Source organism: Paralichthys olivaceus, chromosome 14 (assembly GCF_024713975.1).
Source record: "Paralichthys olivaceus isolate ysfri-2021 chromosome 14, ASM2471397v2, whole genome shotgun sequence".
Taxonomy (NCBI): Eukaryota; Metazoa; Chordata; class Actinopteri; order Pleuronectiformes; family Paralichthyidae; genus Paralichthys; species Paralichthys olivaceus.
The window spans coordinates 8,411,814-8,438,651 of NC_091106.1; the positions used below are offsets into that span (position 1 = coordinate 8,411,814).

The 26,838-nt window shown below is 41.8% G+C and overlaps 1 protein-coding gene across 7 annotated transcripts in view; it reads left to right on the forward strand.

The window, feature by feature from the left end:
- The window catches only part of sipa1l2 (signal induced proliferation associated 1 like 2), an 81,517-nt gene that overhangs the window by 35,870 nt on the left and 18,809 nt on the right, over positions 1–26,838 (forward strand). For all 7 annotated transcript variants that reach the window (XM_069538614.1, XM_069538615.1, XM_069538617.1 and 4 more), the window contains 8 exons: positions 491–679; positions 5,406–5,580; positions 5,825–5,928; positions 7,466–7,623; positions 8,285–8,861; positions 14,129–14,403; positions 20,927–21,181; positions 25,334–25,480. In XM_069538614.1, coding sequence (XP_069394715.1) covers positions 491–679; positions 5,406–5,580; positions 5,825–5,928; positions 7,466–7,623; positions 8,285–8,861; positions 14,129–14,403; positions 20,927–21,181; positions 25,334–25,480 — 1,880 coding nt within the window. The remainder of the gene's footprint in view (positions 1–490; positions 680–5,405; positions 5,581–5,824; positions 5,929–7,465; positions 7,624–8,284; positions 8,862–14,128; positions 14,404–20,926; positions 21,182–25,333; positions 25,481–26,838) is intronic.

Consider the following 26,838-nt stretch of genomic DNA (forward strand, 5'->3'; position numbering starts at 1 on the left):
CTCTCTGTCGGACCACCATTGACTGCTGACGTTCATGTCCACAGGCTGTACAGATGGAAATGGGATTTATGGACGTAAATCTGTCTGCGATGCTGCAAACAACAACACATTGTTTCAGAGTGGGTGTTTGGAAGCTGTTTGGGTCAATGTTTACGGGAACATTAATGGTCCTAACAGCAAAATACCACTTAACATCTTGTGTTCAGTTAGCCTGTCTTAATTATTTAGACTGCAAGATCATAATGCCTTCCAATGGAGCTGTAATGGAGCCATTGCTCTAAATAATAAGCCACAACATTAAAGGATATTATGACTGACTCACACAGCAGCAGGCTTGTCAGCACGGTTCCCATTTCCAACATTTTGGATAATGAAATGTATCCAATCTGCTCTACTTCAACATTAGTATAAAAGAGCTGACCTGAAGCTTAAAAAACATTCAACAGACTGTTGAGCTAATTAACTGGAGGATCATCTTCTTTCCTGACAGCTGACCACACTTCGTGGAGCAATCTTGGAGGATGCCATTCCATCCACGGCGAGACACGGGACGGCCCGTGGCCTGCCGCTGAAAGAAGTGCTCGAGTACGTAATTCCTGAGCTTAACATCCAGTGTCTGAGGCTGGCCCTCAACTCCCCGAAGGTCCCGGAACAGCTCCTGAAGCTGGACGAGCAGGGGGTGAGTAACTCTAGATTGCCCCCATGTCAACCACCTTTTGTGACCCCCAAAAGCACTGCACTGAACTCTTGATAATTATGTGAGAACACAAATGTCCGATGTCAGTTGCTTTGGACAATCTCAAATGTCTGACCGCAGAGTGTCCTGTACTCTGATTTATTCGTGATTTAATTTTTGCTAAGCTAACTGCTGCTGGCTGCAGCTTAAGAGAAAGGTATGAAGTGATTTATATGATATGTAAATCTTATCATTTTATGTTTGGCAAATGGGCCAAATCCTTAGAGGAAGGGAAAAGTGTTACCTATTCCCCCTTTCCCTACACATCTTTTCCACAGCTTTCTTTTGAAGATACTCTGCTGTAGATCAGTGTTAAGAATAATGTTTTGGGTGATAGGATGACTGACTGTATTTATACTACAGAATATATTTTCTATTCAAAGCTTATCTGTCTGTTCCTGACGTTTGCAACAGCTACAGAAGGAACCAGAGTACAGATTAACTTCAGATTGTGGGAACCTTTGTTCCATATGTGGGCTGCTTATTATAAATGAAGACAGGCTCCCAGGTGGAGGCATAAGACAGCCAATATCACACTTACACAAAATCAATACCCGACTGTCTGTGGACAGCATCAACTACTTTGACACACTCTTTCTGCTAAAAGGACACGCAGGTGCAAGCGAACTCACTTTTGACAACTTACTTCATCTGAGAGCGAGTGATTTGGTATTCAGCCTGGATGGTGAGGATGTCACCTTGCATTATCTTTGTTTGAAGAAAGTAGCTATCAGTGATGTGGACTGTCTATATTCACAGGTGTTAGAGATGGATTCACTGTGTGATCTTAAGGCCTTTATTTTCTCTTCTAATGGAACTGCATGATGGAAATGAGTGTGGGGGGTTGCTTGTACTGCACTGCATGTCCTACAATCAGAGCATTGGTTGCTAATTAGTGTAATTACTCTCGATTGCACAAGCCCATCCTTCCAATTGACAGGGGAAAGGCTCTTATAATAGAAAGTGTCAGCCATGTCCCTCTTTTATATTACATTTTGTTACACATATAAACAAGAGCAGTGAAGTGTTCTCTCTAGAGCAAGTTAGATGCTCTCAAGACGATGACAGACTTTGTGGATCCAGTGCTATTGGACTTTTCTTCCTGGCGGATCTCAGGGAGCCGATACAGGAGTTTGTTCACCTGCATTACAGCTCCCTATGCCTTTGCGATGAGATACTGTCTGCAGTTAGACGGAAACTGACGCACAGAGTGGAAAAAAGGCGATAAAGTCATGTAAGGAACAACTTTCGGAGGTGGAGAGCTCAGGCTAAGTGGGACTTAAAGTTCCTCCAACTGGCACTCCCCCTCGCAGACCTCAAACCAAACGCCCAGTGGAGGCCAGGTTTATATTTGGACATCAGTATTTTTAAGCACCCCTGTTTTAATCATTAATTTTATGCAACCCATGCAAATGTTTAATAAGTCAACCACGCACTAATCTACTTTTTTAACCAAGCTGGACTTCTGCAGCCTTAATGTGTTGTCGAGGAAGAACTAGAGTCGTGTGCCAGAGCTGTTTTGTTTGAGTGCATCATTTTCTTCTACCACATCGAAAAAGCTTCATCTGTTCTCCATCATCATATTTCTTTGTGCGTGTGTGCAAAGGCTTCTTTTTTGGTGAGAACAGGAACCACGTCTGGTGAGAGAAAGTATCCTGGAGCAAGAAAGCCTTTACAATATCCTCATGATCAGTTCTGCAGAAAGAAATATCCCTGAGAGCAGTGTAGTCTACTCTGCTGTAATGACCCCGGAACGTAAGCGGAGAACTGAGCATATGTGAATGTATTTTAGATCACATTGTAGATCACAGTGAACTAACTGTGTGCACACGGACTGGAAAAAGCATTAGGCAGTTAATTAGATTCTGAGATATGATATTAGGTGATAAAAATCACAAACTATACATTTTTCTAAGGAAGCCATTGATAATAAAGTGTATCTGTTGTTACCATCTAAAGTAAAATAACAGAATTTGTGTTTAATATAAACACAAGTTCATCAGCTGCATCAGATTCAAAATTTAAAATGTAGTTTTCGGCTTTTGATATAATTATTGATAATAACGGACGATGTGAACAAGATAAAGTTGAGCCAGATGGCTTCCCCGTGGCCTCTAAAAAATATAACACCAATAATAATGTGTGTTGAAACCAGGGCAGACAAAGGCTAATAATCTTTACTCTCAATAAGGCTAAACTAATGACCTCTCTAACCCAGAAAAGTAGTTTTCACTGAAGCGCTCTGTATAATAACACAAAGAACATTTTCCATTACCAATACTGCTTTTCATGTTTTGCTGTGGTCTCACAATGATCAACAGGTAAAACCTTTATCCGTCCTGATTCCCATAGCAACAGCTCATTTCTTTCCTAAGCTGTTTTCAGACATGAACACTGGAACATGTCAGGATAATGGGGTCTGGACTTTAAAGTCTGCTGCAGAGATCATGTGTTTTTGTTTACAGCACATCAACACTAGCATCAGCCTGTATCACCACAGGCCCTCAAATTTTGTTGTCTTTCCAAGTTGACATCTTCTTCTGTGTCTTCTACATCTATAACACTTCTATTTATACTAAGATATTTGTAGTCATTTTGTTCCCCCCCCCAGTTTTGCTTCTGTATTAGAAACGTCATCAACACGCCCTCTCGCTCATACTGAATCCTCCAGAGGATCTCTGACCTCAAAGTGAGATTTGATCCTCATGTTGAAAAGAGTAATCGACCACCTACTAATGCTGTTATTGCAGAGAGCAAAAATCAATTCTCTCTTAAGGAAATCAGTCCCCTGTCATATTAAAACCTCAGGATTACCTCAGTGAAATTATGTGGTGACCTTTCTCCTTTTTAGGTGTTGCTTCCATTGTTTTCATTTGTGACCCAATAGCGGTGATAGGGTTTTTGTGCGTAGTCGTGCTGTGTGATTGTAGCCAGGAGGATTTGGTAGCCACGTTTTGGATTTTTTTGCTGCATTGGGACACTGCAGTGCGGACAGATGTCATTGTAATGTTGTGTGTTGTGCTAGGACACTGCTGTATCCCTCAGGTGCATCTCAGCTTTCCCCTGTGGGAACACTGTCCTCATTTCTCTCTCCCAACTAATTTAGTATTTTTCCGTTTATTTTATTTTCATGCAAATAGTTTTCAACACCCTGCAGCAATGCATAGATGAATAAAGACAGAGGTCAAAATATGAGGAAAATATATAAAGAGAGAGAAAATTACTGCTTTCTAGCAAGGTCTGCTCAGATTTACCCTAAATGGAATATTTGAGTTAGTCGCACATCCGTTAAAAGGGCTTTTTATGGTTGCTCTACCTTTTTTAGAAGCTGATGCCACCAGAAAAGACATCAAAGCCGGTTACTGAATCAGCCTCACTTCAGGAGCATTACTCATCGGTGTATGTGTTTGTGTGCTCTGATGTGCTTGCACTTTCTGAGGCAGCGACAAATTCGCAACCAAAGGGCAATGCGATTGTCCTTGCCGTCGGCCAGTCTGTTAAGAGGAGCAGCGGGTTAAGTGAGCCCATATAATATGGGATAAAAAATAGAAGACCACATCATTGCACATCATGCCATTTCCACTGGGCTTGATGGTATAATAGCTTTGCTGCACCATGGGAGCTTTAGTGCCGAGCACACAGCCTGAGAGGGGGAAGTCACCATGACAACAGTGTCAGGAGCGCACCGGGAACTGATAACCTGTGACGGAGGAAAAAGACAATTCCAATTTGTTTTAGTATACAGGCCATTCATTGACTTTCACATGGAGAGGGACCCGTTTCTTCTTGCCGCATTGACACTTCGACCCTGGGTCAAGATCAAGGTGCTGTCCTCAGCTGTGAATATTGGGCAACAGGTGCTAAACACAGGGGGGGCTATTTTTTCATCTGTTTTTTCTCCTTTGACTCTTTCTTTTCTTCTTTGTTGGCCAGCATCAGTGAGCTATAAGCCATAAATGCCATAAATAAAAGATTGATGCCAGTGGAGAGGGATTTTGCTTTCACTGTGCAAGAAGAATCACTTGGGATGTTTTATTTCTTCCTGTCTTCTTCACGCATTGACTTCATATCAGACCTGTCGGTGCTGCATAATATTAATTCTTGCAGTGAAAAGCTGTGGTATTTGGTTGTCTGGTATGTGTCTATGACTATTCCTCTTTGTGAGAAGACATTTGTCTCTATTGAGGTTTTATTGAGAATTACTTGTACTAGTGGGGAGGTTGGGAGAGCAGCATTATTGCTGTTCTGTGAGGACTTAGCCAAACAAAGGCATTGCTCGAGGACATCTTTTTTTTGCAAAGATTAAAGTGCCGTTGCCTGCAGTTTATAAGTTTTCTACCATAAACCAAAGCTATCCTGTTATATCTCTGTAATTCACTCCCTCATTGCTCTACAGCTGCTCTTAAGTAGCTGCTATTAGCTTGGCCTGATTTATGCCCTGCTTCGAGCTCCTCAGAGTTCACAGCCTGGTTGCACAAAGGCGAATTTCACCTCTCTCTCCTAGAAGGCTTATGAATGCCTTCACATTAGCTGTGACTTGATGGAAAGTGGGCACTTGCATGCTTTGAGTGCATAATGTACAGTATGTATGAGTGTGGCGCGTGATATATCCTCTGCAACAGGAAATGATACTCACTCGCCGAGTGTCTGCGTGTGCTTCTCATTCCAGCTAAGCTTCCAGCACAAGGTGGGGGTGCTCTACTGCAAGGCGGGCCAGAGCACAGAGGAGGAGATGTACAACAACGAGAGCGCAGGCCCGGCGCTCGAGGAGTTCTTGGATCTGCTCGGCCAGAGGGTGCGGCTCAAGGGCTTCACCAAGTACAGGGCTCAGCTGGATAACAAGAGTAAGATAAAACACACATCACACACCAAACTAAACATTCACAAAGAGCAAGCCCACGCACTTTTAATCCTGCTGAGTGCAGATGCTCTGCTTTGTTTTATATCGCTTTCTGGCAGCTGTAATATTTTTCTAAAGCCTATATATCTATATCTTGATTTCTATTCAATAACATCATCTGCATGTTTAATACAACAGCCTTTTGTAGTAGGCCTGAGACCAAAACTACCCTCTTTCCTGTGTTGCAGCCGACTCCACGGGCACACACTCTCTCTACACCACCTATAAGGACTATGAGCTGATGTTTCACGTGTCCACCATGCTCCCCTACACACCCAACAACAGACAGCAGGTCAGTAAACTCTACACTTTGCACTATATCCTCTTCAACAGGCCACAATGTTTGCTTTTCTGATTAGTGAGCCAGTCACTAATGGAGGTAATAAGTCCCCAAGCAGCTTCCTTTTTGGATATCTTCTCCTCGGCTACTGCCAATCTTCCCCAGTGGCTCATTTTGCCATGATAATGACCTATCAGTAGAAAGCACGACAATTGCTATGGTAACGGTACCCCACAGTTGGATTTTAATCAATGCATCCCCAGGGGCTGGACCTGATGAGGTATTTAGATCGGCCACTGTTTCTGTCTACACTAACAAGTGGAATTAAGTGGATGTAGCGGTGGACTGGCGAGTGATGGTCTGATAAAGCTGCAAATACCGAGGTTCATCTCAGTGTCTGCTCCGCTTGTATAGAAGTACTTTTTGACCCAATAATGAAATCTGTTACAACCCCGTATACAGAAGAATTGTGACTGTGTGGAATCAGGCAGTATCCTCATTGAACCACTGCAAAGACCTAATCTGCCCTGTGCGTCTGGTTGGCAGGATTTTATTTTGGAGGGGGGGGTGTTCTTTCTCCTTTCTTTTCTACTCTACAATACTGTTCCATGAAGTGGGATAGTTTAACTTAATCCACGGTGGTAATCTTCCAGCAGACCCTAGCAGAGCCTGCCTTACTCATCTCTTCATCCTTCCCAATTCACCTCTGTACCCTTTAATCCCGCCCGTTTTTGGCTCTCGCTGACCCTCATTGACAACTTTATTCCAGCCAGAGAATGAGGTTAACTATCTACACAATCCAACAATACAAGCAGGCTAAATTGAGTTTGGGAGAATACGCCTCCTTCATCCAAAAAGCCTAAATTCAATTGAATAGAATCTCTTCTGCCCCAAAAGCCTCTTATCCTGATTTTGGATGAAATATTTCAGGTTCAAAACATAGAGCTATGTTGTGTTCAATGACAAAACCTGCATGATATCTCTATTTACAGATGACAAAGACTAAACATTAACACACAGATCAGTCTCAAAGACGACTGACTTTACCGTAGCTTGTGTTTGTTCCCATTATTGCTTGTATGACTCCATTCAGATGAGGTCAGCGCAAGTAGACGTGTGAACTTCTCAGTGTTCATACGTTGACTTGTTGATCAACACTGACCAACACATAATGACTGACACTAAGATCTATCTTTCTCTCTCATGCTGACACACACAAACTTTGTCATTGGACACAACTTAAACTGGGTCAAACAACGTAATTCGATTTTGACATGTATATTTGCAAATAGAGCGGGTTAATAAATTTCAATCACAAGTGGTCACAGGAGACACATTAAAGACAAACTTAACACTGTCCACCTGTGAGCGGATCTCTCAGGTCAGATCTTAATACCAGGTGGGATCAGGGCCTAAGATATGTTTCTTATTCTCATTTCAATAAATGTGATTTTGAAACCTTCCTCACTTGATCTATGTAACAGTATCCACCCTCTATTGTTTTTCTGTCATCTTTTATTTGACTCTTTTTCTCCCTCTTTTTTTACAGTTATTAAGGAAGAGGCACATTGGCAATGATATCGTCACCATAGTGTTTCAGGAGCCCGGGGCCCTTCCTTTTACTCCAAAAAACATCCGCTCCCATTTCCAACATGTGTTTGTCATCGTCAAAGTCCACAACCCCTGCACCGATAACGTCTGCTACAGGTAAATAGGACAAGCATACTCCACATGCATGCAAAGCTCTCTCCGCTATTTCAGCTATTTAACCCGTCAAAAATCCAGGAGGAGAGGGTCGATATGCAATATTTGAATTTGGTGTCATCGAGTCAAACCACCAAGTATAAGTGAGCTTCACCACAGTATGAGTCACATTAATATCCTCTAGACAATTTAGGAAATATGTTTATCTTTTGATGAGCTTTGCATAAATGTCTTCATGCCAAATGGCTCTTCATGAACTTTTAACAGCACTTAATTTGAAAGAATAATAATAATAGCCTGCTGAGTGCTTTCTGTGGTTTCTGTCACGACTTCATAGTAATGTGCTGGAGTCTCTAGGCACTGTTTGATCTGTTCAGTGATGATACCGTTATTATCTTCAGAGACACCTTGAAATCATGACTTACGACTCAACTCGAGTGTTTCTGAAGTCATGACGACGCTTCTTAATTACATAGCATTTGCTGAACGGAGCGAGATTAGTCTGTGCTCCACCAGAAATAATTTATCTTAAGCCATATGCTGTAATTTTAACACATCAAATGGTTGCTCATTATATACATAGTTCAATAGGCTCTCACTTCTTTACAGTTTCTCTTTAATGTTACCAATTCATTTGATTTATTGGTTCCACCCTGTTTTCCAGTGTCGCTGTGTCCAGGTCGAAAGACGTGCCTCCTTTTGGACCCCCTATTCCCAAGTCTGTAACGTTCCCTAAATCAGCAGTTTTCAGGGACTTCCTGCTTGCCAAGGTCATCAACGGAGAAAATGCCGCACACAAGTCAGAGAAGTTCCGAGCCATGGCTACTCGTACACGGCAAGAGTACCTGAAGGACTTGGCGGAGAACTTTGTTAGCACTGCCACTATTGACTCTGCTGTCAAATTCAGCTTCATCACCCTCGGAGCCAAGAAGAAGGAGAAGGTGAAACCGAGGAAGGACGCACATCTGCTCAGCGTGGGGGCCATCACCTGGAGTGTCCGCACCCGGGACTTCGGCCAATCGATGGACGTGGACTGCTTGCTAGGCATATCCAACGAGTTCATCGTCCTAATTGAGGAGGAATCGAGAAACGTTGTCTTCAACTGCTCTTGTCGCGACGTCATTGGATGGACCTCAGGGATTATGAGCATTAAGATCTTCTATGAGCGTGGGGAGTGTATCATGCTGTCTGCCCATGACAACTGCGGAGAAGACATCAGGGAGATGGTGCAAAGACTAGAGGTAAGACCCTTGAAGGCTCAATTATTATAATCTCTCTCATCTTTAAGTCTTAATGTCTGCTGGATTAAAGACGAGCTGATCCTTTTGTAGCACAGTGTCTGCAGTGCTTGTATCAAATAATACCACACAAAGAGATTTCACAGAACAAAAGACTGAAATCAGTTTTTAAAGCATCGCCTTCCTCTATTCACTCTGTTTACACTGTGTGTGGTTAATTGAGGGTTGCTTCTTATAGTTTGACATCAGTTAATGTAAATACTGTTAAAATCATTTGTTTTTGTCTCCTGTTTCTCAGTCTGGTCACTGATTTTGTAAATGACAAGACAACACAATTGTCCCCCACCGAGGATGTTGTGTTTTAACCCCTGTCTGTTGGTTGGTTGTTTGGTTTGTTTGTTGGCTTGTTAGCAGGGTTATGCAAAAAGTGCTAAAAGGATTTCCACAAAACTTGGTGTAAAGATGGGTCATGGGCCAATAAAGAACTTATTAACTTTTGGCATGATCCCAGCAAAAGATTTTTATATCATCTTCTTTAACATTGCGATATATGGCCCCTTGGCAGATGCACTCTAAAAAGTGCCATTCTAGTTTTGCTGTTGCATCTTTGTTGAACACTAATTATACAGCTTTTTTTGAATATATAAGAACCTCTTGGTAGTAGTCTCAGTACTAATATCTAAGAATGAGAAAGATACACCCTTGTTTTGTTTTAAAAAGGAGTTTCCTAGTGTATTTCATACAAAAAGTGATTTCATGAGACAGGAAATAGTAGTCTGTCATGACAATTGCCCTCCAAGTCTAAAACACATTAGCTGCATGGTGTATAAAGGAAAATTGTCTCTTTGCTTTAAATGGTGCAGTGAGTCTGGTAACCTTAAGATAGTTGTGGTCCCTCTGTGGTGAAACAAAACATTCTGCAAATGTTTCTCCTGCCATTGTAGCTTTACTACATTCCACAAACCTTGTTATTTTATTTTCGTCATTAAGTTTGCAGAACCGCTGCTTACTTAACCTATATGCATCCTGTCAACTCTCATGTGCTCTGAGCTTCTGCTATTTTCTTCCCTTCTGTTTGTTTCATGCCTTTCCTCCACAACATTGTAAGACTATGGCTTTCAGAGATATTCAAAAATTCCCTTGTTTCCCTCACATCTTCCTCCCGTTCCCCTGGTCCTCTCTGGGTTACACAGGGACAGGAGTGTCATTTGAATATGAAACTTTGCAGTGAGGATTATAGACCTCCTGTTGTTTCCTTTGGCTTTCTTTGGCTCTGCGGTCATTCAGCCGTTTAGGTCACACAGTTATAAAGGTTGTCCGTCTATTCGTCAGGACAAACCATTATGAAACATCACAACACTTTCATCAAAAAATCAAAGCCGGAGCTGTCCCCTGCAGCAGGCAACACATTTAATGGAATTAAAGGTTAGCAATGATGTGATTTTAGGCCATGCTTGTGTTGTTTGGATGCAGGTACAGGAGGAGGCAGTTTAAACAGGACACTAACCCAGTTTCGATGGGGAGGAGAGGAAATGCAGACACATTATTTGGGTCTGACAGACTAAGAATAGAGGACACTTGACCTCAAGACTTCTTCACTCCAATTGAGATCTACCCATTTAGTCCAAGCCCTCTTTTCCCCATTTTGTAAGTCTGCCTCTGCCATCTGTACAACTCTGGTCACGTTGTACGACATAGGGGGTCAAGTGGGTGTAGGCATCCTGACGTTAAGAAAAAAAGGTTCCTTTATCTGGATGCTCACTCGATGCCTTGTTACAATCACTGTGTTGGCGTCGAGGCTTGTTTTTTCGTGTTTGGTGTTTCCATCGATTGTTTACTGAGCTTCTCATCAGGCAACACCTTTTCCCCTTATAAATAATATTGAGGTTGAATCCCAAAAGCCAAACCTGAGCGGTGCATGACCTTATTTTTGTCTGCCCGCCTGCACACTCTCATCCACTTATCCCTCACAGTCCCTCTTTGGCAGCCTCAAATTTCCAGCAAACCCGCGCCAGAAAAACACTGCTGCAGCCAATGACATGGTAATAGCAATCAATTTCCTGCTAAACAACCAAGCAAGAATGTCATTCTTTTAGGAAAAGGATAGATGGAGATAATTGCACATTTTTCATCAACCCATATTGAAATGAACTATTTTTAGACAGGCTTAAAAAAAATAAATGTTCAGGTGAGCACTAAAGTCTTGCATATCCCAACCACCTCTAAAACAACAAGATCCTGTGAAATAATTTACCATAATTAATCTATGAAGGACACGGATGTCATTCAGTGTCTTCACCGATCATCTTAGGAAAGGACAGAGCAGGATATATTAGCATTTGTGATTAGCCAAAGGACATCACTTCTTCATTTTCTATGCTAATCTCCTCTCACTTTTACTATCCACTTACCCACGGGATTTGTGAAGGATATTTCACAGGAGAAGCTCAGAATAAGTATTAATAAATTGGTGGCTGTTGCTAGTCCTCACACAGACAGTGGAGCAGCAGCGGTACAGTATATTTGTAAGTAAGTTTGCGTATGAGTTGATTGCGCATTCTTTTTCCCAAAGGTGTGTGTGTGTTTTTCTAAACGACCCAGACGTTGACTCGAATCATGTTTCATTGCCGGGATTTACAGGCTGCCGGACTTGTGATGTAATGTGAGGCAGAGTGAACAGATTGTCCACTGCAACACACAGAGGAGCCGAGTGTGGGAGCACAGCTAAAAGCTTTGTGATAAAGTCCTTCTCTCCAGGGTGTTGCTGAGCTGGGTGGCCGCGTGTTCGGCTTTTATGAGACAAGTCATCTTGGCTCGGGTGCTGCCTCATTTGCTGTTTTTTTTGTTTTCCAGAACAAAGTCAAAGTGAAGCCACTCTCCTCCATTTTGTGTGTATGAGTATGTGCGGGTATGGAGTATGTAGCCTACTATAGATTTCTGTGACTGAGGCAAATCAGTTAAATTAAATAAGGAAAACACATAATAAGGTTTTTTGCACACTGAATGCTTTTTAACAGCTGACAAACATATAACAGTTGAATCTTGATAAAACAATACAAGATCAGAAAATTAATTGCCTAACAATTATAATCAATGGAAAGCAGCCTTCTGCTCCTGACTTGTGGTTCCTGAATAATGGAGGTCACAGTGACTTTAAGCTGTGTCGTTTGTCAACTAAAATCGAATTAGTTTATCACTGAGTCTAAGTGAAAGTGTTTGCCAACTTTAAAAATATTCCCTTAGGTTGTACCTGAGATATCACATTCACGAGAATCAGACGGACATCCAGAAAACAAAATAATACCTGGTGACATCTAATATTTGCTTGTTTGGTCCAACTAACCGTTGAAATGCCAAGTGTATTCAATACAACAATGTCATTACACATTAGCAGGCACTGTCTCAGATCATTCGCTGAGGATCAATGCCAGAAACTCTGTGACAAATGACGACTGAGGCTGACACTGTTTGTTTCTTAAGGGCAATGTTGTAGTGTTTATGTCACCATTTGTAAGAGCCCATGATTAGGCTCCGTGTGGACACCCACACATGTCACCTTCCCCATCAAAATAACTCTGCAGGCCACAAGTCCCTCCTGGTAGATAATGAGTGTCCCGGTAGATTCAGCTGTTATGGATTTTGGCCTCTCAGAGCAGAATCTGGGCACATTCATTTTGTGCTTGGACTGGATAAAGGTTCCTGATGAAGGCATTTAGAAAGCCATTATTTAGCCTAATGAATTTCTATCAAAGGGCAGTTTGATTCATGGACCCAAATACCCAGGGCGATGTCATCCTCACACACAAGCCATTTACACACAGACTTTGCCCCTGGAGAGCATTCAGACGTCACATCTCTGGGTTCTCTTGACCTTAATGCTTCAAGCAGAGTGATTGTCTGTCATTCTAACTCCACTGGTTTGAAAACTGGATTTTTGGGTCAGTATTTTTTATTGCAGGTTTAACTGAGGTTGAGACTATGATTGAACTAATTACATGATGAGTTTTGGGGTTATCTCTTATTGGGAGTCAATGCGTGACAGTCCATCATGGTTGTCTCGGGTCCCTCGTCACACAGTTGGGTAGGATTTCTGCCAGTGTGAGAATCTGTTTTAGTGTTGACAGTCCGTAGACTGAGTTAATGTGTCCCTGAAGCCAGCTGCCACTCTGAGGCAAATGGAGGCAGTCACCCACAACTGAACCAAGACTAATCTGAAGGGTGATTAAAGCTCATTGGATGCAATGAGTTTTTTTTCCAGTGGTTGTCACAAAAAACGTAGAGGTCCAGCTCTGCTGTGCACCTACACTGCAGCACGGCCTATTTATAGGCTCAGTCTCTTCATATCACTCTGGTGAACATAGGCTACAGTTGCATGTGTTTTTATCTCTGCTCACTTCTGTGGTTATGTGTTTAACTGAAGCAAGAGCGATGCTTGAACTTCAGCTGAACCTGAATTACATTAAAGCAGAAGATTAGGCCAGGCCTCCCTTGAGCAAAGCGAGCAACTCAATTTGCATGCGAGTCCACGATTGGACACAAAACCTACTTTAAGCTTTTCATCCAAGAACACAACAAAACAAGCAGAGCCTGTCCACCAAGTATCCATGGGTGAAGTCTCTGGCAGAATTCTGAGATCAAGGGGTGAAGGAGATCGTCACAAGCTGCCAGTTGATGTGTTTCTGTACAAACGTTGCTCTCAAGGTCTTTCCAAGTCATTTATTCTGACTAATAGACTTAGATCTGTGGACAGGTCCATGTATCAGGGGCCAGTTAGATCCTAATTTCCCCATGCAGCACCCACAGAGCTACTGTAGCTGGTGTCCAAAGAAACAGCTTTTAGCTGTCTCTGTGGAATTTTTGGACTGAAGCATTAGCTCTGTGATGTATCCTCTCATTAACTTCTATTTTGAAGGGTTCTTTGAATGAGCCATACAAACATTATTTTGCCTAAGGAGAGGATTTTCACTCTGCTCTAATAATATTTTTCCTGTGTGTGTTGACACTTGAGCAGTACATCCCACACATCCATTAAAAAACTGTACACTGAGGAAGCCCAATGCTTTGATATACTGTTTTAGCTTAGAAAGATCCTATTGAGGGAAATTAAGATTTGTTTTCTCAGTGTCAGTGTGTATGGTTACTGCCTATTTCATGTTTACACTTTTGTTTTCTGCCCACGTCTACGTGAAGTCATGTCCTTATGTCAGAATCAGTGCAATCAAGAGAACAATTTCCGTTTTTGTACAAATGTATTCAATTTTTTATTTCAGATCACCACCAGAGGCTGTGAGACATCAGATATAACTTTGCGTCGGAACAGCCTCGGCCAGCTTGGTTTCCACGTCAACTTTGAGGGCATTGTGGCCGACGTGGAGCCCTTTGGCTTCGCCTGGAAGGCAGGGCTGAGGCAGGGCAGCCGACTGGTGGAGATCTGCAAGGTAGCCGTCGCTACTCTCACTCATGAGCAAATGATTGACCTGCTGCGCACCTCCATCACTGTCAAGGTGGTCATTATCCAGCCTCATGAAGACGGAACCCCGCGAAGGTAAATCCTCTCCGTTCTCTTATTTTGACCTGAATGCTTAGACTACAAACTAAACCTTCACCCATACTTCTACATTTTCAGTGTTTTCAAAACAAACTCAAAATCTTTATCCACAGGCGTGTGTACACTGCCCATGCATGTGCCTGTACACACAGATTGCTCGAATAGTAATCTTGTCTTCTACACTTGTAAGCAGTTATAGTGTTGAAAATTGCAGAATTTAACTGCACAACACCTATTTGCTAATAAAGCAATCCTTAAAATTGATTGCGTTCTACACTGGTTGCAGAGGCTAATGTTGGTTGTTTTTTTCCTGTGATTGGAGCCTGACAAAGGGGGAAGGTTATGTTGTGTTCTATAAGTGAGTTCTGTTGTGAGTGTCTACATCATTGTTTCCAAACATCTCTGTTTCTGCCTGTCCAAACTAAAACGCTGCCCCATAGTTTTCAAAATAAAATGGGGCCAGCAGTGTTTCCAAATTCCAATTTACATTTTTATCCACTCTTAAACTCTGGAGTAGTGGGGACAGCAGGCATATCATAATAGATTTTCATTTATTTTCAAACTAAAGCGTAGTATGGATGTAGTCTAAACATTTGCAGACTTACTATTGTCATTGAGTTAAGGCTGTTGTGCTACAGTTTGTGAGACAGAAGCAGGTGCTCCTCAAAAATGTATGAAGTGGTGTTTGTCTCATTTTTCCATGCAGCTGGGGTAAATTAGCCTGACATTTGCTCTCATATTTGAGCTGATTAGCATAAAGAAATGCTTACATACTGTTTTCGCTGCAGCAGGGTTGATGTTGTTCTCGCTGATTTCTCTGGAGAAGAGCGGCTCTTTGTATTGATGTGGCTTTGTTGCAGGGAGAAAACTCCAGCAGGGGCTGTGGAGTCATGCAGGCACGGACAGTCAGCGTTTTCTCCCTAATGATAATGAGAGGAGCATTTTGATGAATGGCTCAACTCTCGCTGCCATTGTCTGATAGCTCACATTTGCAGATTGCTTCTTTGTAACCTCACCCAATCTTTCACTCATCAATTAGGATTGGAGTGTTTGGGCTTTTTAGGGACACGCACCCATGGGGAAATTCCATCGTCCCTGTAATAAAAGAGGGAATATTTTAAACAATCTTTTGTGATGGGAAGAGATGAAGGTCTGTCTAAAATGCTTGTTCTGAAAGCACATCTGTTTGTTTTGTGTGTGAAATCATATCCATCACTTGTTCACACTCACACTTTCAGCAGCTTTGTTTTGCTTGTGCTATTGGCCAACAGATTTCTGTACCAGCAAATGCTGTTCCCACTTCATTGTGCAGAGACCAAACCTTCACGTAATCCCATTCTCTGTTGGGTTATCACTAAAATGTAAAGCCTATAGACAACAACAATTAAATGTATCACAATTTGTGCATTTTGATAAGATTATGCCTCATGCATATTTGTGTATATTAATGTTAATGTATACTTGCTAAATATTCTGGATGATACAATCTTAAACAGCTGTGTGTATCTATGTATATGTGTCAAAGACTGAATAGTCGTCAAATGTTTAACTGTGTTTCAACTTTGCGCTCTGGTTTGGCAACAAGAGGAGTAACATATTTGCTCTCCCAGATGGCGGGCTAACATGCCTCGTCTGTGAATCCAACACAGAGGCCTCTCTGGCTGAACCGACTTCTAATCCTCTTACCACGATCTGTGATGATACATGATGATACAATCATAATCGCAGTGCAGGGAAGGAGGAAGCAGTACAAAACAAGCATCTTCCAAAACTGGTTATGTGTCAACAAACGTGTCCTGCTCCCTGGAGATGTGGTGACAGGATAAAGGATTTGGTAAAAGAGTCTCTGTGCCAGTGGAAGACATCTGGCTTGGTTTGAGTGACACAACTGAACCCTGTTAAGGTACTTTAGACTGCCAATAAAAGATTGCTTTAAAAATATGCATTCTACATAGCACTGTGCCAGAAACTGAGCTCTATGCTATGCTGTTTGTTCATAATGGGCTGTGAGATGCATGATGGACTAAGCTTGACCCATATATGGCGTTTTCTAACAGATGCATGTGGCAGATTAGTAGGTATTATAGTAGAGGACCATACTGGTGTGTTGTGAGCCCTACTGGGAGATTTCTCCATCTTACTGAGACACAATTTCTCATCGTCACCCCATGGGAACCAAATGCTCCAAGGGCCCTGCAAATTTTTCAACCATAGCTCCAATAAACCAAGAGGTGGGAGGTCAGGTGAAGAATCTCGAGGACCCTCAACTCTTTTCGCCCCTGCGTCTTTGAGTCGCTAAAGTGTTGCAGTCAACAATAAGTGCTCCAGTTTCTCCACTATTATCTCAAAGGAAAGGAATTCTGCAGGGGCCAGAAGGCCCCAGTCAGTCCCCCGTGGCCAGAGAAATGGGGGTTAGTCTAACAACAATGGACAAGAGTCTCATGACCTCCAGACAATGCACCCTGGCTTCACACTGCTACTATGACAAGCAAAAATGTTTTCATAAGCACATGCAGGGGCTGGAGGGAGTGTTTCCTCTTTACTTTTGATACACAGTCAAAAATTATTTTATCCTATAAAGTTTGTGATTCATTGAGGACTGATGGGCTCATCCGGCTGCTAAGATTATGCTGAATGAATGTGTAGCACTGTTTTGTGGCAAACCTCCCTAAGCTGTTTATATTTTAAACTGTTTTTCCCTGCTCACTCTGTCTAAAGCCAGAGACGATATGGCTCTAATATTAGCTTTACCTAGTATTGAATTTATTTACACTGGAGGCAGGATGTGGTTTTTAGCCCAGTGCAATACCAGAGGCTTTTCCATCATCACTCTGAGAGGCTTTTAAACAAGTTCAACATGTTAGCCTTGGATCAAACTAATGAGAAAAGGATGAAAAAGATTAGCTCTTTGAAACAGGAATGCAATGTACAGAACATGGCACTGATTGTATGTTTTGGTATATGGTCATCAGAGATGTTAGTGTAAACAAAGGGATCTGTACAATATGGACTAAAATGAATGATTACTACAAGACACAGAAACATCAACACAAACAAGAAGCATGTGTGTTCTAAAGAACCATTCTTTTATGCTTTTTATTATAACATATTGTACATTTTTAGGTTTTGATCACTAAGATTTATGTTTGAGATGGTGGCTAACCTGAATCTAAATGGATTCAACTTGCACCAGACCCCTGCTGATAATGAGTATTGCCTGTGACACTCAGAAGGCCACTTGTGACCTTTGCTTTGAAGTGTCATCAGACTTGTCATCATGGATTCTCATCTGGACCGAAGTTAAGCTGGAATTCTCACTTCCCATGCCGACACCCTGTGAAAGAGAGTGCCGCTAAACCAAAACTCAGAGAGCCTGCATCACAAATTGCTCGCCCTAATACCATCACATTATGCACAGGAGCCTATTTCCTTTAGATCAGTTTGCAAAGAAATCACTGGAAAAGGTTTTCTTTCTTTCTTTTTTTGCAAACCTATGGACTTTTGAGCACACATTATTTCATGAACCTCTTGACAAAAGTCTGCAAAGGCCTTGTGGAGGTCACAACCTCTGCGGCTCTTTGCTGTGACATGGACTCAGACTGTGGGAATGGATTAGCATCTCCCTCAGTTGCTGGCCATGTCATTAGAGTGACAGCTCTCTGAGGTCTAAGGTCCTGTTGTCACACTGATCTATTGTAATTCGTTAAGAGACAATGGCTGAAGGAGCTGATTGTTCACCTATAACAGGCCACTAACTGAGCTGAACTCTTGGTTCTCTTTTAGTCATGTTACTTATCTCTATAAACAGATTCTGAATGTAAAAATACAGAATCTGTATGCAAAGGACAAGATTTTGTTCCGAAATAGCCACTGGGCACAGTGGCTAATTCTGTATTTTTAGTTGACTTGATGTTAGTTTTAAGCTGTAGAATTCCTTTTTCTCTACAAACTTATGATAACAGTATAGTATACTTTATATCACCTCACAATGAGTTTGAATAGTGCAACAGCAGCTCTTGATGGAATCAAGAGGAAACATTATTTCTCACTTCCCCCTCTCCTCATGGCTGGCTGACTGCGTCTAACAGCGTCTCGTCCACCATCAGCCTCCAGCTCAGGTTTAACTGTTGACCAAACACAGGTTTCCTGCAGTTTCTCTGTGATTTATACACGGAGGCTCAGTCACCACCATATATGTTACGAACAAGAAGCACGTTCCACATATACTTCAGGTCAAAAGGATGGAGGTGTTTCCACCTCCAGCTAAGCTTGTGGGGAACAGGGAGGACAACATTAGGATCATAAGAGAAATGTATTTTGTCAGTGCTTAGTCCTTCTGATGCAAAAAGCACAGCGAGAGGCAACAGCTGAGACCTTTCCTGTTGACAAGCTGTTAGCAATGTTTAGCCTATTCAGAGAGTAATGATGTGTAGCAACCTGGCATGACCACCTACACGTACACACACTTAATCATGCTAATGAGTGGGTTAGTAGCCTTGTTTAAAACTAATTGACTAATAGTTAAGGATTTAACACTCTTGTTAGCATCCTGTTCCTCTGAGATGAACATAAAGTTATTTAAAGCCCTCACGGGTGACAATAAGAATAACAAGAATATAATTGTATCTGTTAAAACTGTTATATCTGAGCTCCTTGTACATACTGTAGATACCTATTTTACTTTTAGACCAAAAGTAGCAGGTATACGCTGTTTTTTTATGTGGATAAACATGTAACAAGCATCACAAACATACTGAAAACAGAGAAGTGCTTTCAGCTCGCTGTCTTGCTAAATAGGCATTCACTCAATTGTCTCATCTATATCACTCCCTATTAGGACCTGGGCTGATAAAAACTGGGTCTACTGCAAAGTCAATCAACTCAAGAGTGAATGCCAATTGTATCCATTCTCATTACATACAAAAAGCCAGATTTTAGAGGGTGTGAATGAGTTTTTGACCTTATAGTAGCTTCAGTTAACAAGATAAACTCCTTTTCTATTCACGGAAGTGTCTGTAATGCCGCTCATTATGCTCACTGTCCCATATATCAAGCCAGCGATGCATGCTACCTACACACATCCAATGAATTATGTAAAGCGTGAGATGTAGCGGACGTAGAACATGCCATTGACAGCCGTTCATCATTGATGAGGACATCTTGGCGTTGACATTGACCAGATGTGAGAGACATGTGACGAGTGAAGAATGATCTTCTAGTTAGATCTTATAACACCCACTGCCCCGGTGGGAAGCAGGCTGCAAACAGCCCCAGCCACCCATGGCCCAGTTTGATGAAAGGGTCTCTGAAAGGGATTATGTGCCCCCTCCACCGCAGCCTTTGCAATCAGCCAGTGCACCCTCCTCATGTTCCGCTGTGTGTACACCTAGGACCGCAGCAAAGTATACACATTTTCCAGTACCCCACCAGCAATGGATCCTAGAAAATCGACTTTGGAGGGGGAGGGTAGTGTTATCATTAGGGTCATGCTTGAGATGCTTTTGGAGAGCTAGCAGAGTACCTAGGCTGTTTAAACCTGACCCACCTCCCTGTAACCCCCCCCCCCCCGTTCTTCCAAACATACACATCAAGCCTCTGCCCAGCCCCGAAGATTAATGTTGCATGAAATGGCATCACAGGCCTTGTCCATCCCAGAGATCTTCAGTGTTGTTAGCAGTAATGGGATGGAGGTGGACGGGGCTAAAGCCTCCTGTGTGGAGCCACTCAGGGGAGGCCCACGTCTCATTTAACGGCAAGCTGAGATTTTCAGTTCTATTAAAAAGGGAAAAGTGTTTTCCACAGTTTTCCAGGTATCTCTCCTAAGCCCTCAGTGTGCACATTCATGTTTATATATGTGTGTGCCTGTTATCTGTGTGCAGGCATGTGTGTGGCACTATCTCTAGATGTCAGCCTCCGGCTAAATATTTCTGACAGCATTAGTGTGTTGTGGTGTAGTCATGGTAACAGAAGGGACCCCTCCTCACCAATTTTTACTGAGGAGATCAGGGTCAACGGTTGTTGTACAGTGGAAAGAAGCTGGCTGGGAGTACAACAGCAAAATGTTATTGGATTGTCCATTTAGTTTCATAGCCTGAATGCATAATAATATGTAGTGCAATGCAAAAGCATGATATATTTATATTACCTTTAATTATTTTAATATTTTATTGTGGGTTTATGCAACAATTACAATGGCTAATAAGGAGCTATTGATATCTTCCTATTCTTAAGATTTATGACATGATTATTAACTAATTAACTGTAGATATATACATATGGCTGATGTTTTCATAGTGAAATAATGTGGTAGTATAAACGGATTACATAAAAAGGCTTTGATCCAATATTAATGTACTAATCACAGGTAGTTTAAAAATGACACTCTTGGGATTAAGATTTTAGATGCTGTTATCGTAAGAGATTCTTACCATTAAAGTAAGATGTTACTATCACAGTGTCATCCCTCATTGCTGACCTTTAACCCTTGTTTCCTCACCCATCCTCCCTCTTCCCCTCTCAGGGGCTGCTCCGAGCTCTACCGCATACCGATGGTGGAGTATAAGGTCGACAGCGAGGGGACACCCTGCGAGTACAAGACCCCCTTCAGAAGAAACACCACCTGGCATCGCGTGCCCACGACTGCTGGTCCGGCGCTGTCCCGAGGCTCGCCAACGCAGGGCCCTGATCGCCTGCAGTGCCAGCAGATCCTTCAGCAGCACCAGGCAGCGATCCCACGAAGCACCTCCTTTGATAGGAAGCTGCCAGACGGGTCCAGGTAAACTCTTTTCTGTCTCTCCATCTGTTTGTTTTCTGATCAGCGTTGTACATCTGAATTAGTAAGTGACAGAATAATTATTTTTCATAGACAGGTTAAAAACTCTTCATACTTGATTTAGTTGGTAAAGGGGATGTCTCATTTAGAATAATCTGATCAGAAAAGATATCGCAAGGCTGTGAAATCCTATAAATTTACATTATGAAAGAAATTCTGTCCACTGTTTTATATTGCTTATCACATGTTAAAGCAATACTGCTATATCTCACATCCTGGGTCAAGGAGTATTAGATCTTTATCAAAGGTGGGGTTGGTGATTTGCGTTTGAAACACTTTTTTACATCTTATTTATTGAAATCCTCTTCACGTCCCGATAACATCAATCAAAATAAAGAAAACGTCCCCTGCAGGACTAATACTTTGGTCTGAATAAATGCAAGGTTTTTATAGAAGCTCGGCTGAGCAAAGCTTGTGCACGAACATCATGATGTTTAAAAGGTCCAATCCTTTTGAGATTAAATCTTTGAACTCTCTGCCTTTCTCACACTTAAGTAGCTCTTCAAAATAACACTTTGAGGGTCTGTTATTTTGCTCAGTTATTTGCATACATACTGTTTAAATGGAGCATTTTAGTAAAATTAATTCATGGCTTTCATCTCCCTTTTGGATGATAAGGCCACACTCAGACTTTCTTCTGTCCTCGGCTTTTGGACAGCTCCATCGAGCCATGTAAAGCAGTGATTTGTTCGTTCTAATGAAACCTCCTACAGTCATGATAACCTCTCCAGTGTGTCACACCAACCCCCCCTGGTGTTGCCTGTTCTGACTATGCTGGGATAATGGCCGCCTTCTCTGCCTAATCAGAGTTCCTGGCAGTGGGAGTACTCCATTCTCCTTCCCTCTCTTTTTCCCATCTCTCTCTCTCCTTATTCGCCCCGCTCCTCGCTCCCTCCCTCTTCCTGCACCCTGCTGAGGAGGAGGTGATGGGGACACTGACACGGCTCAGCTCATCTCATCCAATTACTACAGAAACAAAGAGAGCGCTCTTCCTGGACCACGATATGTAGCACCCCAGAGGGAGAGGGAGTAGAAGAGGGGGCTGGAAGAATTGTAGACTGAAGAGGCAGGGAGGGAGGGGTAGAATATTTTACAGTCACATATTCTAGAAAAATAAGTCACATGAAGCTTAATTGAGGGAGAAAAATGTAGTAAGTTGTTTGTATGTGTCACGTTTGCTTATTATTTTTTCCATACTGTGTGGACATGCAGAAGAAAAATCATCTGTAGTAGTGACAAACAGAAATGCAAAGATTGTAGAGAGGCTCAACTAATAAAATTTAACAGTAATTTAGTTTGAAAACAGATCCATATATTGATTTAGGTACATGTGTGTTGTGAATGAAAGGGCATGAAAACTATCGAGCATGCACATTCTTAAAGACAGTTCAAATTAATGGATAACAGATGAAACAGCTCCAAGTAGCGACTATAGCCGATCGTTAAGGAAAAAAGGAAAAATAGACATGTCGATTGGTCCAGCTTACATCCATACTACTATATTTTAGTTTTGAAACTCATCACTTCTGCTTGGTTTACACCTGCTTTCCACACCACTCCTGGGGTTGGAAACGATTACGCAGTCAACCAACATTCACTTCCTGATTGGTTCTTATCAGTCACAACACAGATACCAGCGGTGTAGGCAAAACATTGTAAACACTGTCAGTAACAATTCCACCTCATCGTCAGTCCAAAAAAAGAAATCCCTCATCTTATTTTTCGCCGTTTTTGTTTCTTGTTCTTAGTACTTCCTGTAACTACGCAACTAACTGCAGAGTAGTCAATCTTCTTCCTGTAGGGTTAGGCCCAGTGTTTTTGAATGGTCACAATATATACATTTTCTGGTATGTTAGTATGGACTGAGATTATTACCGATGCGGAACGAAAAAACACTTTAATTATTAGTGTAAAATTACATCCAGCTTAAATACAAATGCACATTTCTGTAACATAACAGGTGGTTCTTCTGGGGGGTGCCTGACAAAAAAACTGTTGGCAAACCACTCGTGTATGGGTCACATGTGAGTTTTTACTGCTTAGATAAAAAATCATCCCATCCTCATAGAGCAGAATCCAGATTTGGTACAGTAAAATATGACACCTAGCATTCAGCCAACCGAGACCCACTGCTAATCTCTGCAGCCTCAAGTGTTATTTCAATGCAGAGGGAACATAACATTATATGTCAAAGGAGGAAGAGACAGAGAATAAGAAGCAGCTGCTGCTGTTTCACATTAAAGTGCCTGCATGGCCCCGGCAGAGAAGACTAACACTTCAGCCAAGGCGGAAATGTAGCGATCTGGTCGGGGTGTTTGATGATGTGTGTTGTGATTGAGTTACTGACAGTTGGGCGAGTTTCTCATGGAAAAAACAAAGGAAACTTGATGACAAAGCAGAAAGGGCTGATGTGAAGGATTCGTCAGCTCCTTTTATCTTAAGATATTGTTTTGGCATTTCTGCCTTTTTTGACAGCAACAGGAAAGGCAGCAAAGAGAGAGGGGATGACATGTAGCAAAAGGCCTGGCCTGGATTCAAACCCAGGCTGCTGTGGTGAGGAATCAACCTGATACATGTGACGCGCTTAACCAAGAGAGCTACTGGTGCGCCCCCCTTAGGAATCTGTCAGCTTTTGAGGGCATGTTAATAATTAGATTTTGGAATAATAAAATTCGACTGGATTATTTTTGTTAGATTAATCTGCACATTCCTAATCTTCAAGTGTTTATGCAAGTGTGGAATCAGGTTATTAAAGTTAAATATATATATAAGGAAAAGACAAAGCATAAATGAACAGTATAGAATGTGTAGCGAGAGACAGAATGTGAAAGCTATCCCGTCTATGTTATTTCAGTCATATTTCCATCTGGTCATCCGAACCCTCTTAGGTATATTTGGTGTTTGGTCTCCTGGCAGCAGACATAACTCAAATCCAGTGTTATTTTTCACTCCACACTGTTGACCTGGCCACGTGAAGTAGGCAAAGAACCCTCTCGTCTTAGGATATTGAGCCGGTTCAGGACTTACTGAAGGACAGTGAAACACACACACATTGGACGAGTTGAGCTGAGATCATGGTCAAAGTCAATGGAGATAAACTTCTTAACAGATCATGTGCGCGTCGACAGCTCGGGAACAGAGTCAACTTTGTGTAAAGCAGAAATCTCAAACATCCTCTTACATTCAGAAGCTACTTCTGCCTTTGCTTTGCACACACACACACACAGTGAGGGCTCCACCATCTGGATTAGTCGCTGAGGCTTATTACCATAACTAATCTCTTCTTCTGTGTGTCTTTGGAGAACAAGACACCTTCTCCATCACTGACAGTTCTCACATTTTGTGAGAGATTTTCCACAGTACTTACAGGAAGTGACTATTCTCAGGACTGACACCCAATAATAAAGACATAAACATCGGACAGCGAGGAAAAGAAGGTTATTGAAGTTTGTTTCAGAAGAGCCACTTGAATCAAAATCTAATATATGCATCATGTAAAAACAATAATGATAATACTAAAGATGGTAAATTTATAATAGTAAATATTTAAATGATCAAAAAGTTCAATGGAAATGTTGGCATTTTCCCACATTAACCTGTTTGCACAAATTCATAGATCTCATTCAGACAAACGCATATTAATACCATTATACCGCCATCAGAAGCAATTTTAACGCTCAGTTTCTTGCCCAAAGTCCTGCCAACATGTAGACCGGAGGAGCTGGGGATCTATCTACTGACTTTTCAGTAATTGGACGTCCCACTTTACCTCATTAGTACATTGCAACTGATTCTTTTTACAAATGTATGAATGGATTTATCAATCAAAATAACCACATTTACATTTTTTGAATATCAAAAGTGAAGAATCACTGATTGTCTTTGTTTTTGTCGTTGTATATCTTCTAGTTTTGGACTGTTGGTTGAATTAAACAAGCAATTTCATAATGACACCTTGATTCTGGGAAAATGAGCAATTAGACGCCCCCTAGAATTGAATAAACAGTATATGGTATAATAGTTTCATATACAGCCTGGGTTTTGATCATATGTGGCAGTGTGTTTAACCAAAGCATATCTTTCCTGTTTCTGCAGGACAATGCAGGATATTGAAAATCCCCAGGTCACCTCATGCAACAAGGGGGACCAGCACTACCGCAGCTCCCCCAGTAACCAGTCCTCCTCCAGTGATCCGGGACCCTGCGGCAGCGGCACCTGGTCCCAGCAGCCTGGATACGACGGGTAAGGCACCACAGCAGTGTTACTTTTTATTTGAAACAGCCTCATAAGTAGTTCCTCCAGGATTATGTGGTTTTTGCCGTGATGAATGCAGCTACAATCAGCCCCGGTGCTATTTCTGAGAACTTGCAATTTTAGAAAATGACAGCAATTTTTCCACATGAAATGAACAAATCATCGAGGCACATTTGTCCAGTTATTTTGCAGGACGTATTCCAACGAAACAATAAAACGATTCCTGCTCTGGTTTAAAGCCACGTTCTTATTCAGACATTAAATGAAAGAAAATGATGGAGGATGATGACTTTAATGTATGTGATTTTTTTCATGTAACACTTATTAGTAAAGTTTCCTTTCAGTCATTCCAAAGCTTTAGGTTCATGATTTCACTGAGCAGAACATGAAGGTAACTCCAAACATAAATTAACACTTTGTAAATCAAACCATATAGTTTTATAGCCATTGGATTATAGTCTAAATTTAAATCCAAGCCTGGTGCAGTATTTTTCATTGGAGTTAGTTTGAGAACATCTTTTTCTGTTCAGGAGATTTTGAAAGGATGAGCACTTAAGTATAATAACAAGTGATTATAAAAATGTCTCTCTTGTCCTCCAGTGTCTACTACTGTGACTAAAGTGCCATTTGAGCAAACTACTCTGTAATTTTGGAGTTGGCCGCTGAAAATATTTTTTTGTTAAAAATATCACAGAAATGTCAATTCTGGAGGAAGCAGACAGAGCTCGAGAACCTTCTGCCAACATAACTTAAGCCACCACACATGTGTGTTGTCCCCTGTACAGCATTTTATCAACATGGATCTCTTTGCAACATGCTGCTGCCACTTTCATTCATATAATGGTTGGCAGGGCAGCACACTGCTCAGGTGTAACATCTGTCAGTCTGAGACTCCAACATGAGCAGAATCCATCAGAGACCAATGTCTGTGTGTAAGCAGTTACAGACCATGACAAGAGGCTTAGCTCAACGCTGTTGCCTCCCTGTCAGAGGCCTCAAAAGTGCAACCGACTCTCTGGGATCACCGTGCCCCGTCAGAGCTGCCTCCATGCAGAACAACACACACGCTGACTGGCCCATTGAGCTCCAGCTAGTCTTTGTTAAAGACTAAAATCACGAGACACTGTTGCCTCTGTTCATATGTAACCTGTATTTGCTGTTTAGGTTTTATTAAGACCCTTTGACATATTTTCCTTTTGTCAAGCGCCGGACAGTCGAATGAAAGGAAGTCTCTCGTCAGTGATGTCTGGCTGCTTTTTTATTTTATTATAGACTCAAGTGATTCAACCTTAAACGATCAAGCTACTTGCTTTATGTCTGTATATGTATATCTGTTGAAGCCTCTC